The sequence below is a fragment of the Mastomys coucha genome, unplaced genomic scaffold (assembly GCF_008632895.1).
Source record: "Mastomys coucha isolate ucsf_1 unplaced genomic scaffold, UCSF_Mcou_1 pScaffold14, whole genome shotgun sequence".
Taxonomy (NCBI): domain Eukaryota; kingdom Metazoa; phylum Chordata; class Mammalia; order Rodentia; family Muridae; genus Mastomys; species Mastomys coucha.
In genome coordinates, this window is record NW_022196896.1 from 17,843,481 (window position 1) to 17,859,796 (window position 16,316).

General features: G+C 36.4%; 1 protein-coding gene across 1 annotated transcript in view; it reads right to left on the reverse strand.

Annotated features, from left to right (window-relative positions):
- The window catches only part of Cngb3 (cyclic nucleotide gated channel subunit beta 3), a 214,879-nt gene that overhangs the window by 82,317 nt on the left and 116,246 nt on the right, over positions 1-16,316 (reverse strand). The window contains 3 exon segments of the mRNA XM_031368771.1: positions 1,535-1,676; positions 10,580-10,702; positions 11,358-11,422. Of these exon segments, the coding sequence (XP_031224631.1) occupies positions 1,535-1,676; positions 10,580-10,702; positions 11,358-11,422 (330 nt within the window).

Consider the following 16,316-nt stretch of genomic DNA (forward strand, 5'->3'; position numbering starts at 1 on the left):
ACATCTGTGTTAGTCAGGTACTGTCAGAGCCTCTCAGGAGATAGCTATATTTAGGCTGGCCTGCCCTTTCTTCAGTTTCTGCTCCATAGCTAATCTCTGCAACTCCTTCCATGGGTATTTGGTTCCCCCTTTTAAGAAGGAATGAAATGTCTACCTTTTGGTCTTTCTTCTTCTTGAGTTCCTTGTGGTTTGTTTGAATTTGCTTTTATTTCCAAAAGCTCTTTGTCTTATTACTGCTGCCTGGATCTCAAACACAATTCATGCTTTACCACTGACATCTTTTCATAACTGATTATGATCAATGGAACTGCCTGTTGATGATAACTGGATACTACCTGTCTCTTGAAAAGGACTCACATGCATTTGTTCCATATAACCTGGGAGACTTCCATTTACTGAAGAGCAGAGAGCTTCTGAACTCCTCTGCCATATACCATATTTAGCAGACATTTAACATTAATAGATGCATTATTTGAGTTCTGACAATTTTGAGCAGTATAAAATATCATGATAAGTAGTTCTTACTGTTACAAGATGAATTTTATCCATACTGCAGTGAATGTGTTATGAATCAATAGTTTTTCTAGTGGGTTTATTGATTTTGTGATATAGTTTGGGTTCTTAAATCATGTATTATAGCCTTATATGGACTTGTATAACTGAATGTGGGGGCTACAATATTGAGACCATAAACATTTTCAGAATGCCTAATGACCTAAAATTAATTAAATAAAATACCTAATGAGTCTGAAGTGTCTCTGGCAGAGTTTGCCCAGGCTGTCCTGCATAAATTCACTTTAGTCTTGGTTCTGATACATCACAGGCATTCTTTTTTTTTTTTTTAAAGATTTTATTGTTATATATAAGTACACTGTAGCTGTCTTCAGACACACTAGAAGAGGGAGTCAGATCTCATTACAGATGGTTGTGAGCCACCATGTGGTTGCTGGGATTTGAACTCAGGACCTTTGGAAGAGCAGTCAGTGCTCTTAACTGCTGAGCCATCTCTCCAGCCCCTCATCACAGGCATTCTTTGCATTGTGTATTTTGCAACACATTATGCAAGAATACATGTTCCTTGAAACACCTGGCTCAAATTCTAGACTCTATTATGTATAATAATGAATTATAATGTTTTACTATAAATTCAAAGGGTTTATATCCTAACAAAATTGACTGACAGGTCTTCTGGAACACTTAATACCTAAAAAGGAAAACCATCTGGATAAGGTGGCACTTACATGTAATTCTAGCACAAGAATTTGAATCCATTTTTCAAAGAGAGGAAAGAGGACCATAAGTGTGAGGCTAGCCTAGACTAAGTAGCAAGTCTGTCATCCCACCAAGAGTCAATGCTGTAATGTTGATCCAAGTACATTCTATTCCACATCATTAAATAGGTGAAAGGTAACAAAACAAGGAAGAGAAAGGAGCAAAAGGACTACAGATTTCAACATTTCCTCCATAATATTTATAAATGTTTGTTACCCTTTTAAAAATAAACATTGTACATAGGGATTCACTGTCAGCTTACCTGACCAATTAAGCTGGAGAACACAAAAACTCCAGAAAAGAAATTCAAGAGTTGAAAAACAATTTCAAATGAAGTCTGTGGCTCTGCAAGACCCCCGATAGTAATTAAAGATCGAACTGCCCAATAAAAACATCGCAGATACCTGTAAAAAGGATGCATAGATTTTCTTGTACATACCATTGTAACCCTGTTTGCTCATATGCACAGTTCATGTATGCAGGAACTAACAAACAATGTGTGTGCTATGGTAAACTTCTTGATAAACATTAGGAAACAACTAAACACTTAAATACTAGGAGGGTATTTACTAGTCATTTGCAAAAATTGATGGACTGCTTTATCAGGCTTCTATTTCTTGGGTGAGAAATTTGTGCAAAGCTTAGCATAAGTGCACTGTCTATGTTCCAGAATGAACAAGCAACTTGGAGCAATTTGGATGTTGGGAGACATCTCAGAAGATGAGTTAGAGGCCATCTGCTTTGTCCCTTGAATGTTATTGTTGGCTTGGTATGTATGTTTTTTTCCCATATAATCTCTTCTTTGAATGCCCAAGGTACCTTACACGTCTGAGCTTAGTCTGGTTGGAAGTAGATACCAGTAGAAAGGTAGCTTTCTATTTATCTTCCTAATGAGACAAGATTGTGTTTCCTCAGACTCATACTCTGCCTATCTCAACATACATAGACTTTTTTTTCAGTTGCAAAACACGATTTTTTCTCTATACACTTTCCTTTTGTCTCCTTAGACATCTTCCCCACATCCTTGCTCACCCAACTCCATACCCTTTCTCTCTGTATTTTTTAGAAACTAACAGACCAACCAACCAACCAACAAACCAGCAAGAAACAAAGGAAAAAATAACACAACATAAAACAAAAGCAAAGAAAAAGATTCAGAAATACAAACACACAAAGACATCCCCCCCCACACACCATAAGAACATAAAAATCAAAACATAATATATAAGTTTTCAGACTTCTTAATAGTAACCACTTCCTCTAGATTGATCATAGCCCGATATGTAGCTTAAGAGAATCTTATAATCCTGAAACCCCATAGTATAATAATCATCTCTTGCCTTGTTCTGTTTGTCCAGCAAATCCCTAGCACTAGCTTGAATTAGTTAGATGTGTTATGCTCCATCTCTCAATGAGAGAGATAGCAAAGAATTTAAGGCTATCTTTAAACTGATAAACCAGGGCTGATGAGATGCCTCAGCAGGTAAAAATACTTGCCAACAAGCCTGATAACCTGAGTTCAATAATTGGGAATCGGGAAAGGAGAACCCCATATGCACACTGTGTTCTCTCCAACCCCTCTAAAACAAATAAATGTAATAAAATTTTAGTTACCAAACTAGCAGCATGTGGAGAATGTTAATAACTCTTTATAATTTAGATCCAATTGTTTCCAGAAATGAAAAATAGAGCACATGAATATGTTCACTGTCTTTTCTAAATATTTTTTCATTTATTTTTTTATTCACTTTATATACCAATACCAGTTCCCCATCTTTCCCGTGTCCCTCACACAACTCCTATACCCATTTTCTCCTCCACTTTTCCTCTGAGAATGTTGAGCCTCCTGGTTATCACCCCAATTCTACAGCTATTAAAAACAAGAACATAATGAATTTTGCAGGCAAATGGATGGAACTAGAAAGTATCATCCTGAGTGAGATAACCAGATCCGAAAGGCATGTATGTATGTATTCACTTATAAATGAATATTAGCTATAAAGTATAAGATAACCTTGCTACAATACACAGATCCAAAGGAGCCAAATAACAAAAAGGTCCTACGGGAGGATGCTTGAATCTTTCTCAGAAGGCAAAATTAAATAGATATTTGAGGTAGATGAAGGGAAGGAACTGGATGGGAGAGGGATAGGGATAGGAATAGGGTGTGGGGATCAGGTATAGGGAGAGCAGGGGAGAGAGAATAGAAATCATCAGTGGGTGTGGAAACCCCCACCTCTATATATTTTATTATATTACTTAATTTGAAAACGTGAAAAGAAATAAAGGCATTTTTCTAAGTAGGAAAACCATGTTTGGATGGAATAGAAAATTTATCTAGAATGTCAGAACACCAAATAAAACTACTTGGCTCTGATAATACAGCCTGTGTCAGGCATTCCTACTGTATCCTTATAAAACTTCTTATACATAAAAGGGGGAAAGAAGGATTGTAAGACTCAGTGATTGGAGACTAGGGCAAAACTGACTTTTGGACAGGACAGGATGGCTGAGTTCTTGTTCTTTCAGAAGCTAACCTGTTGCTCTCACAACACCTGCCCAAGATCAAGCCAGCTAATACTTTAGCAGAGAGTGAGAAGGCATTGGACGCACTCCTGACTCAAGAGTTGTAGACAGTGGCTAGCTTCTGGGGGTAAGATAGTCACTTTTGCTTAAGTGTGTGCATCTTGTTAGACAGACCATAGTCCAATGGATGGATGGTCTCACACCCAGGAATATACAGGTAACACAAATTGGAGACCTAATTTCTTTTTATTTATGTATTTTATGTGTATGAGTACACTGTAGCTGTACCACCCCCTTGCTGTGCACTCCCTCTCCATGCTCCTCCCCCCTTCTCCGTTAGGATTTAGGAGTTCCACAGGAGCACCAAACTACCCAACTGTAACATATCTGTAGATGAGCTAGCTCAGATCTGTATAGGTTCTCTGATTGTCACTTCAGTCTCTGTGAGTCCATAGAATCAACTAAGCAGGACTCATAGGATGCAGGATATTTTTAACCTGCTAGATCTAGGACTAAGCACCACAACAAAAGTAATAACAAAGAGCTAGCCAACTAGCAAGTGCCAAGACAGGAAAACTTCCACCAAGTCAATGTCTAGAAGGATTAGCTTAAATTGGCAAACTTGATTTCCAAGAAACAAAGCACAAAAGTAAATTGGTGGGTGCATTTTAACTTTTCAAGTCCTTATTTTAAGCACCCCATCACTTAATTTATTTTGGTTACTGGTTCTTAACCTGTTGATTTATTTAAAATAAGGAAGCTTGTAAAATTTAATATGGGCAAAGAGTAGGAAAAGGATAGATAGTTTTCCTATGTGGTCAGTTCTATTATACATCACTTTTGAACAAAAACACTCACCTTCTTATTTATAAATGTTAAAAGTGACAGCTAAATCTGAAATGTTGGCATTGATTTCCCAAGTCTCAAGGGTTAGCCTTGAACTTTTAAAATATTAAATAGTATGCTACTTTAATTGGAAAATTTTCTGCCCTGATGCTTTGTGGTTTATTTTTGGATTCTTTTCTCAGATATGTCTTACACACCAAGACATGCCCAACCAAAAATAAGATTTGTAATTTAATTAGATGGCCTCATATTGATTTTCTAGGATTAGCTTAATTAGTCAAGGGTGTCTATCTCTAATATCTACACTCCAGGCAGATAAATCTTTTCAAGGAGATTACATCTGGCTGATTTAATATATAGACTCTCTATAAATTTTTAATGCATGACAACACACAGCTTCAGTTAAAACAATAAGATAAAATTTAATATAAAACATGAAGAAAATATGAAACTGGATATTCTGCTTCTGTAAACATATAAGAAACTTAAGAAACAATTTAAATAATCTAATAAATAATCTAAACAAAAAGTATAAAGACCCTCAATATCATTGATAATCTGGAAAGTGAAAATCAAACCTATACTGAGGTTATCATCTTACTCATTAAAATGCCCATAATTAAAAAGATATTTAAATAATCTGAGATGCCTACATTCTGTTTTCTATACTGATTTCTAAGTCATTGACAATATAGAGACACTCATTTTCACTCCAACCTTTCCTGTGTTTCCCAAATACCTGTTTTCCTTTTTTTGATTATTAAAATTCTACCTGTGGTAATATGGCAATGTTGTAGTTTTGATATGTATTTCCTGATGATTAATAATGTTGAATACCTTTTATGTTCTTATCAGCCATTTCTCTTTATTCAAGAAGTGTCATTTAAGGCCTTGTTCATTAAAAGTTTTTGCTATTAATTGCAGGAATTTCTCACATTTGGGACATTAACCCATTCTCATGTATATGGTTTATAAATATTATCTGCAGTTTTGATTTGCTGTCTATTTTGTTTCTTTTTTAGTATGGATAGAAACCCATGTTTGTTTGTGGTGTAGAATATTTTTAATGTGTTGGAAACCCATGCCTTTGCTTTGCTTTCATGTTTGCAGGGCCATATTAAATATATTATTGTCCAAGAGAGGTCACAGAGCAATCTTGCTCTGCTTACTTCTAATAGTTTCATCGCTTGAAATCTCACATTTGAGTACTCAACCAATTACTTGACTTGTGTGGATGGTGTAAGACAGGGGAAGAATCCACTGGGATTTTTACAGTTTGCCCTGAGTTGGTCACATTTGAGGAATGATCACTCATCCAATCCATGAACCCAGATGTCATTCTATTGAATAACTTCTGTTTCACATGCTTTCATTTGCATGATGTAGTTTTCAGTGTACCTCTGTTGGACTTCTTAGTCTCATATTCTACTCAATGGTGTTGTAAACAGAATAATTTACTCCAACTTCACAAAAATGGCATCACAAAATATGTATGCTTTTTATAGTCTATTGAGAGGTATTTGTGTTCATGTAATTTATTTATCCAAGTTGCTAAGTAGTCTCTATTATATATATAGTACTGCTTTCAAAAAAATCTATACGTTCCTTAGCTATATAAAATTTCTGATTATTGTGAATCTAGATTTTCTAAAAATTCTACCACTAGGATATATATTTCGATTTTTATTCAATAAAAAAGTGTGCAAAATTTAAATTGCAAAGCAAATGCATGATTAATGGATAAAAACCAACAAGCCTTACTGATCTTTTATTAAAATTGTTATATTCTTTGGGTGTGGTGTCATGTACTTTTAATTCCAGAACGGGGGAGGCAGGGACAGGCAAATCCCTAAGAATTCAAAGACAGCCTTGTCTGCATAATATGTTCCAGGCCAGCCAGAGCCACAGAGACCCTGTCTCAAAAAAAAATTATTTTATTGTTTTACTTCCATGTCAATAATGTATAAAAAATGAATAGTTTCAATTTGTGCTAACACTTGATACTGTAACTTATGATGGAGAATTTTAATTGTCTACATTACAGGACTGTGAAGTATCTTGAAGAATAATCAAAGCACACCCCTTGTGGTGGCATTTCCAGAGGGAATGGAAGAAGCTGGGGGTCTTTCCTGAATGTTCACAGCACCATCTCATGAACTGGAACCTGGGCAGAATAGAGAGAGACAAAGGAGAAAGTCCTTCATCTCATTAGATGCTGAAAGGGCCTTTGACAAAATACAACACCCTTTATGTTAAAAGTAATGGAGATATCAGGACTTCAAGGTGCATACCTAAATATAATGAAAGCAATGTACAACAAACCAATATCCAACATCAAACTAAATGGACTCCCATTAAAATCAGGGACAAGACTAAGCTGCCCACTCTATCCAATCTATTCAATATCTATATGAATATCAATATGAATTCAATTCAATCCATCTATTCAATAAAGTACTCTTAAGTTCTAGCCAAAGCAATTAGACCACAAAAGGAGATCAAAGGGATGCAAATTGGGAGGGAGAAAGTCAAGATAACATTATTTGAAGATGATATGATAGTATACATAAGTGAACCTGAAAATTCTACCAGAGAGCTACTGCAGCTGATAAACAACTTCAGTAAAGTGGCTGGACATAAAATTAACTCTAACAAATCAGTAGCCTTCCTCTACTCAAAGGATTAAAGAGCTAAGAAAGGAATTAGGGAAACAATACCCTTCACAATAGGCACAAATAATATAAAATATCTTGATGTGACTCTAACCAAGCAAGTGAAAGATCTGTATGACAAGAACTTCAAGTCCTTTAAGAAAGAAATTGAAGACGACTTCAGAAGATGGAAAGATCTCCCATGTTCATGGATTGGCAGAATTAATATAGTAAAAATGGTCATCTTACCAAAAGTAACCTAGAGATTCAATGCAATCCCCATCAAAATTCCAACTCAGTTCCTCATAGAGTTAGAAAGAGCAATACTCAAATTCATTTGGAGTAACAAAAAACCCAGGATAGCAAAAACTATTCTCAACAATAAAAGAACTTCTGGGGGAATCACCATCCCTGACCTCAAGCTATACTACAGAGCAATACTGATAAAAACATCATGGTGTGAAGCTCTGGGCTCTGCATTCATATAGAAATGCACTTGCACCTATACACAAGCACACGCACATGCACATATGCACACACACACACACAAAGACACACACACACACACACCAAGTTGCTGGTATTTTGCCACGTTAATTGTATTTTTATGTGAATGCTTGCGTGTAGATATTTAAATTATTTGGTTTCTGTTTCTGTATCTTAGTTTCTGTTCCTATAGGTAAATGATTTATAATAAATATCTTCTGGGGGGGGGGAGAGTCCACTAGCTTCAGAGGCTTGCTCTCTTTCTGCCTCCCGGGTACCAACCATGATGACATCTGCTGCCCGAAACACTTCCTGTTGTTCCTGTTGTTGCTGTTCCTGATGTTCTGTCTCATCTCAGGTCCACTGTAATGGAGCCTGCTTACATTTGAGTGAAACCTTCGAAGCTATGAGCCAAACATCCTCTCTCTCCAATAAATTGTCTCATTCAGATATTCCAGAGAGATGAGGCCTGACTAACATATACTGTTCATCTTAACATATATATCTTTCACCATTAGCTACTGTGGTATTAATTTTCTTACATAGTTTGTGTCTTAATTTTCCATGAAATTTTTCATATTAAAGTAAATACATAAATTAACTTAAATTCTAAGTTCATTTTGTTTATACATTTACAAGATTGATTTTGAGATTTCTAAGACCATGTTTACTCTGTGTGTGTGTGTGTGTGTGTATTTTACAATCAGTGGCCTTTGGCTATTAGATTTAAACACTTCAGGTCTAAAATGAATGAATGTAAAAAGGAGGCATGATGTGGTAGGGAGAAAGAAGGAGTACATGGGATGGTTTGGATGGAGGAAAGAAAGGGGAAATGATGTAGTTATATTATACTACCTACAGTATATAGAAAATCAAAGCTGGTTAAAAATAAGACCATTAAAGTATATAATGTTTGAGATATTTTTATTTTCTTTGCTCTCCGTCCTAAGGTAGCTATGCATTGTCCTTTAAACATTTTTTAAGACTTACTGTTTTCTAGAGAATACATTGCCTTATAATGTGTCTCATGTCAGTTCACTGGAATAGAAGGTAAGTTTGTCTATGTTATAGAAGGCCCTTGTATCTACTGAAAGGAAATTTTGTTATTAAGCAACTCAGTTGTTATGATTGAACCCTGATTTTTAAAATTTTCAAGTGATCTCTTTTATTCATGAGACTCTTGTTGCTTAATTGTCAAATTTTATTTGTGAATCTTGTTATTTTCTATTTAGTCCAGTTGTGGTTATAGCTGACTCATAAATCCATAAAACCCTTTAGTTATCAACTAATTAGCTACTGCACCTGCCCCTAAATAATTAACATTAATCATTACTTACAATTATTATTATAGTTATTAAGCTACCCCCAAGCTTTTGAGTATAATTCAGAGTAAGAATCATATTTGTAGATCAGCATAGGATACATATATAGACACAAACACACATGCACACACACAAACTCATACATACAAATATACACCTCAACACACACTCACACAGACACATAAATATACAAACATGCACACACCCACATGTATCAACATGTATACAGACACACATACATGCACTCACATTACTGATATTCCCATATACACCCTCAACACAAGTCATATATGCACACAAACATACACATTCAGACACACATGCTCACACTCACACATACATATACACACCACACATACAGACATATGTGCATACACACACATACACACCCACACCTTTATCAACATGCATATACACACATACAGATAGACATTAGCAGATACACAGACACCCTCCACATACACATTCACACAACCAGACACACACATACACACACATATACACACACATGCATGAACATACTCAAACACACACATACTCGCACACATACACACAGACAGAAACAGACACTTAAAATGCACACATACACACATATGTACATACACAGACATGAAGACACACACATGCATACATCTACACTATGCACATGCCACACAAGCACACACTCTTACACACATATAGACACATACATACATACATGCATATGCACACACATATACTTATACACAGACAGACAGACACAGACACATACCACACATGCACACACTGACACTCACACACATGCACACATGCACATATAGATACATGCATACAGACACATATACACCCAAACAATACAAACACATACATAATACAGACACAGACACATATACACAGACATAGACACACACACATACAGACAGACACACACACATACAGACACAGACAGACCGACACACACACATACACATACACATACACACACACACACACACACCTGCTCTGTATCAGATATTCTCTAATAGTTTCTATTCTATCTTACACTTTTTCACTTAAGAGCATACTTACACACAAGAGAGGTTTTACTGCTTGTGGTTGAACAGTGACTAACAGTCATCTTTAATAATGTAGGTACTGGTAGGATGTTTATTTCATGCTCCTGTAAATAATCCAAATGAAAACACACACATGCACACACTCTTACACACATAAACAGGCTTACACACACACACACACACAAACTGAAAGTAGAAAAGGAACTAGATGGGAAGAGGAAGGAGATCAATGGGAGTGGAAATGGGATGAGCACGGGTATTGAAAGGTGTCAATATGGCTAAAATACATTATATACTCTTGGGAACAGATATCATAATAAAATTATGTACAACTAACATGTACTTATAAAAGCTTGGAAAAATGGTGGCTTATAAAAATTCTTATACCAAAACTGAAAATTTAGAGGAACAAATAAAAGCCTCTTTCAAAATTCAAACTCACTTGTTGCCTTCACCATTATAGACCCATTTAGTTGAGCCAATTCCTTCATAATCTGAAGCCCAGTAATAAACACAGGCGTTAATGTGCAGGAGAAACAGCAAGTAACCAGTTGTTCGGATGACTCTGTCAGAGAGAATAAATGGGAAGTAAGGCTTGGTGTTGTTTCTGTAATGCAGCTGATTTCAACACTTTCTTTTTCTCTATGCTTCCAATGAGCCCTCTTGCTTTAGATTTGCTAAATGTCAACTCTCATTTGTGTAGTAGAAAGCGAAGGTGACACCACGTGTTGTCTGCCTGCAGAGTCTTGAATGGGCTTGACGGAGTGTAAAGAAAGTCTTCATTTCTTTGCACAGATGGTGTGAGTCAAGTCTGTGAAAGACATGCCTCAAGGGTCACTTCTTTATTTTGAGTTCCATAAAATACGCCACACTGATTTACCTGGATATCAGAAAGGCTCACAGAACTTCATGTTATGATGAACTGTTATTGAAGATCTCTACTCAGGAAGTTCAGAACAGCAAATGAGTGAAATTTAGGCGTAGGCAAGAATGTACTTGTCTCTTATTGTTTAAACTGTAACATAATAGGTTCTCTTCCTTACTTTAATCTAAGTGTACTTGAAACAGCCCAATTTGCTTCAGCATATGCACCCAGTTTATATAGAAAAATAAAAAAGGCCCCAGGTTTTTGAGCAGGGTGGTCATTGTCTCCTAAATGCCTTCTAAAATGTTCTGCCACCACTTTCTCTGCTTCCTCCAAATTTACTAATGAAACTCACCTGTAGACATATGCTTTGTCCATTATGGACTCCAGGTGATGGTTAAACTCAAAGAATGAAGTGTACTGTATAAGAAATAAGCAAAATAAACAAAAAATAAGTTAACTGTATGCTTATTTAGATAAAACAATGTAACATAGATTTTATTTTATTGGAAATAATTTTGTTCATGCCTTTAAAAAACTCCCATGTTGGGCAGTGGTAGCACACGCCTTTAATCCCAGCACATGGGAGGCAGAGGCAGGTGGATTTCTGAGTTCAAGGCCAGCCTGGTCTACAGAGTGAGTTTCAGAACAGCCAGGGGTACACAGAGAAACCCTGTCTCAAAAAACCAAACCAAACCAAACCAAACCAAACCAAACCAACTCCCATGTTATATTTAATGATATTTTCTTTAAATAGTATTTTACCATGGAGTTAAGCCTATAGAAATGATTGTTTTATTTTATTTCTATACTTTCATTGCAGTCTTATTTGTGATGCATGTTGAAAATGGATAGTGGGTTTCTTTTTAATGCATACAATAAAAGTTTACTCTAAATGTTTAAAATCATACTTCTGAAACATTAATAAAAGAAGAAAAATATGTTGTTGTTAACAGTAATTTGTTTTTAAGGAAGAGGCAGTAAATCTTTATATTTTTCAAAATGTAGAGTGCATCAAACATTAGTAGAGGCTGTGTTCTGTGCTGTCTGAAAGTTCAACGGCTTCGTGTGATCTAATAGAAACAGACTTGCTGTTTCCCTCAGGCTTCTTAAATGTGTAGATGCGTACAAAGGATATGTACTCAGCTGTAAGGAGGAATAAAATCATGACATTTTCAGGTAAAGGAATAAAACTAGAGAAAATACCAAGTGAGGTAACAAAGGCCCAGAGTGACAAACACTGTATTCTCTTTCACTTCTAGTTTTGTCTCAGCTCTCACTTCCTTGGGGTACTCCTATCCCATCCTCTCCTCCTTCTTTCATTTCTATAGGAGGTAGGTCACAGAATAGGAACATGGAATCACCATGAATCCCAGAGCAAAATGCCAGCACTATTGCTGCTGTAGTTCTGGAAACATTTACATCATACGTTGGTTCCTTCTAAAAATGATATAATGAAAAGAGTGTGTGCAGGTGTGCATTGACATGCTGAATGTGCTTAGAAATGGACTATCTTATAGATATATAATCCAAAATATCACCCAATTTATATGTGACTGCTGAGCCTTTGGATTAAAAAAATAATATATGTAATAGATTACTGTTATATGTAACACATTCATACTATATAGGAAATAGTAATATTTCCTCTTAAGGTAGAAGTATACACAAATGTTTGTTCCCCCAGAATTCCTGAAAATATCCTTCAAAAGTTCAGATTGTGTTAAATACAATTTTTGATAACTTGTTTTTTGGCATTTACTAGAAGTTTGCTGCAAGGACAATGTTTTAAAACTAATATGTTCATAGAGAAATTTTGTGTTCATAGCATGTTTTTTTTTTCATTTATAAGCTGGAGACAGGTATATAATATTTAACCTAGAAAATTGTCTATCCAAATAACACCTTTATAAATAACTGAAAGATAGGACTACTCAGCTAGAAAAAAGTCAGTGTTGACTTACATAATATTCTATATTAAAATGCTGGCTCTAGACAGCTCTCTAACATAGACTCAGAGATGGGGTCTAAAAGGGAATACTTTATAAGCTTTCACTAAAAAGCTATTTGAACTCCAAATTCCACAAGGATCTTAGTCTTTTTGGAAATCAGTTATTTCTGAACACATGCCTCCTGAAACTTTCTTGTGAGAGTCTAAGTTTGACAAGGTGGTAATCTGATGCTAGACTGTTGAGAGCATTGTGCTCTGCCTCAATTTACACTCGTATTCCAAAGCCACACCAGGACCCTCTAGAGTTTTCTTGGGCATATGGGAATACAGGATCAGGATTCTTTAAACTTAGATGAAGGAAGAAAAGTTTTAATAACAGTGTGAAGCAAAGTTAGCCATAGCAATTGCTGCCATTGTAGGATCCATCATGGTTGGTAGATTATGCTAGAAATGTAATCAACATGTTTTCCGAGGATGCAAAACCTACACAATTAAAATTTATAATGTATATTGAGTTACTTTTAAGAGGATTATTTTTTGAAGTTCCAGTTATCATTAATATCCTTTCAAAAATTTGGGATTTATTTATTTATTTTGTTATTGTTTTAAAAATATGTGTGTATAGGTGTTTTGCCTGCATGTATACTTGCTCTTGCGAATATGATGTTCACAGCTGACAGGAGAGGGTACCAGATCCCCAGGAAACAGAGGTACAGACCATGGTTTGCTGGAATGTGGATGCTGAGAACTGAAACTGGGTCCTGCAAGAACAGTCAGTTTTTAATAGTTTTTTAAAAAAGATTTATTTATTAATATATGTAAGTACACTATAGCTGTCTTCAGACACTCCAGAAGAGGGCATCTCATTATGGATGGTTGTGAGCCACCATGTGGTTGCTGGGATTTGAACTCATGACCTTCAGAAGAGCACTCAGTGCTCTTAACCACTGAGCCATCTCTCCAGCCCCCCAGATTTTAAATATGTACATAAGCATTCACTCAGATTGTTGCTAATTTGTATAAGTCACCCAGAAAATCTGAGTTTATGAAATATGTATGTCTGGGGATATTTTGAATAGGCAATATATATTTCAAAATTAATATTAAATATATCACTTCAAAATTTTCTCTTTCTTCTCACCTCTGTTCATCATAACTTTCCTTTTCATCCTAGGCAACTGCTTTAATTAGTTTTTGAAAATCATTTGTAGTATTTAGTAATTTATTTCAATTTAGAAAATTGAACAGTTTTTCTTTCTGGTTTATATAACTTAATGTTGTTCTGTAAAGTATTTTTCCATCTAGCTTTCCCCCATTTCCTTAGCAATTTATCTTGAACTTCTTTCCATACTATTACACAGAAAATATTCTTTGTTTTCCAGGTAAATCATTATGTAGATTGTCTCAGGGCCTCAGGAAATTTGTCTGCTTTTTTGTTTGTTTGTTGCTTCATTCGATCATCTGATATTTTAGATATTCAGAAAATCTCTGATAAAACAGGTTGCAGAGAAAAAATAAAAATAAAAAATATTTATTTGTAATTCTAGTCATCTTTGAAAGTATAAAAGCAGTCCATTTTTGATTATAAAAATACTTGTTTGTGGTGGAGAAGGGCTTGGGGTGGAGCAGGCAGCTGGCGGTTATCTGCTTGGCTGAGCGCTCACATTGTGGCAGGAGGGAGAAAAGGATTGTTGAGTTCAACTTGTGATAACTTTGAAATTGAGGGAAACTTCCAAGAACTGCTCAAGAGGTTCCTACAGTAGCTTGCCACTTCAGTGGCCACGCCCCAGGCCGATTGGTTAGCCTGGTGGTTTCTTCAGGATTGAACTACATCTTCCTGTTGTCTGCTTGCTGAACAGACTGGACTGTAGCTGCTGGTTCATGCCTTGCTGTCTGCCTACCTAGAGGACTGGTCTGAAGCTACTAAGTCATATTTGAGTATTTGATGTTTGCTACAGGACTGAACTGCTGCCCAAGAAGATCAAGCTCACCCCCAAAGAACTATTGCTGAACAGGCAGACCAGCCAGGAGGTTCAGGACTCACAAGTGGCAGGGCAGCCAGGACAGGATCCTCTCAATTTCCCTCTACACCTAGGAGTGACAGTGGTGGATCCACAGCCCGCTCTGCCCCTTCCGAGCAAGTGGAGAGCCTGCCTTCAGGGAGTGCTTTAACCCAGGGACTCTGGGGAGATCCACCATTCCCTCTCCAGTGACTTTCTAAGGCAGGACCAACCAGGAGGCACAGGCCTCACAAGTGGCAGAGTAGCCAGGACAGGATCCTCTCAACCTCCATTCATACCTAGGAGGGACAACAGATCCACAGCCCTCTCTGGACCTTTCTCACAAGTGGAGATCCTGTATACAGGTGTGCTCTGATCCCAGGACTCAGAAGAGACAACTGATCCACAGCCATCTGTGCCCGGTTTTACCAGAGGAGAGCTGTTCTCCCAGAAGTGCTGACACAGGCTTACAGACCCACAGGAGGAACAAGCTCCAGTCAGAGACAGCAAGAACATCTAACACCAGAATCAACAGATGGGGAAAGGCAAACACAAGAAACTTACCAACAGAAACCAAGACGACTTGACTTCATCAGAACCACAGCAAGTCCTAGATATCCCAAAACACTGGAAAAGCAAGATTTGGATCTAAAATCTTATCTCACAATGATGCTAGAGGAATTTAAGAAGAACATGAATAACTCCCTTAAAGAAATACAGGAGAACACAGGTAAAGAGGTACAAGCCCTTAAAGAAGAAACAAACAAACAAACAAATCCCTTAAAGAATTATAGGAGATCACGAGTAAACAAGTAGAAGCCCTTAAAGATGAAACACAAAAATCCTTTACGGAATTACAGGAAAGCACAAACAAACAGGTAAAGGAATTGAGCAAAACCATCAAGGACCTAAAAATGGAAGTAGAAACCATTAAGAAACCACAAAGAGAGACAACTCTGGAGTTAGAAATCTTAGGAAAGAAGTCAGGAAACATAGATGCAAGCATTACTAACAGGATGCAAGACCTAGAAGAGAGAATCCCACGCACAGAAGATACCATAGACAACATTGACACAAAAGTCAAAGAAAATGCAAAATGCAAAAAGTTCCTGACACAAAACATACAGGAAATCCAGGACACAATGAGAAGACCAAACCTAAGGATAATAGGTATAGAAGAGAGTAAAGACCTCCAAATTAAAGGGCCAGTAAATATCTTCAACAAAATTATAGAAGAAAGCTTCCCTAACCTAAAGAAAGAGATATCCATGAACATTACAAGAAGTCTATAGAACTCCAAATGGACTGGACCAGAAAAGAATTTCCTCTCCCCACATAGTAGTCAAAACACCAAATGCAAAAA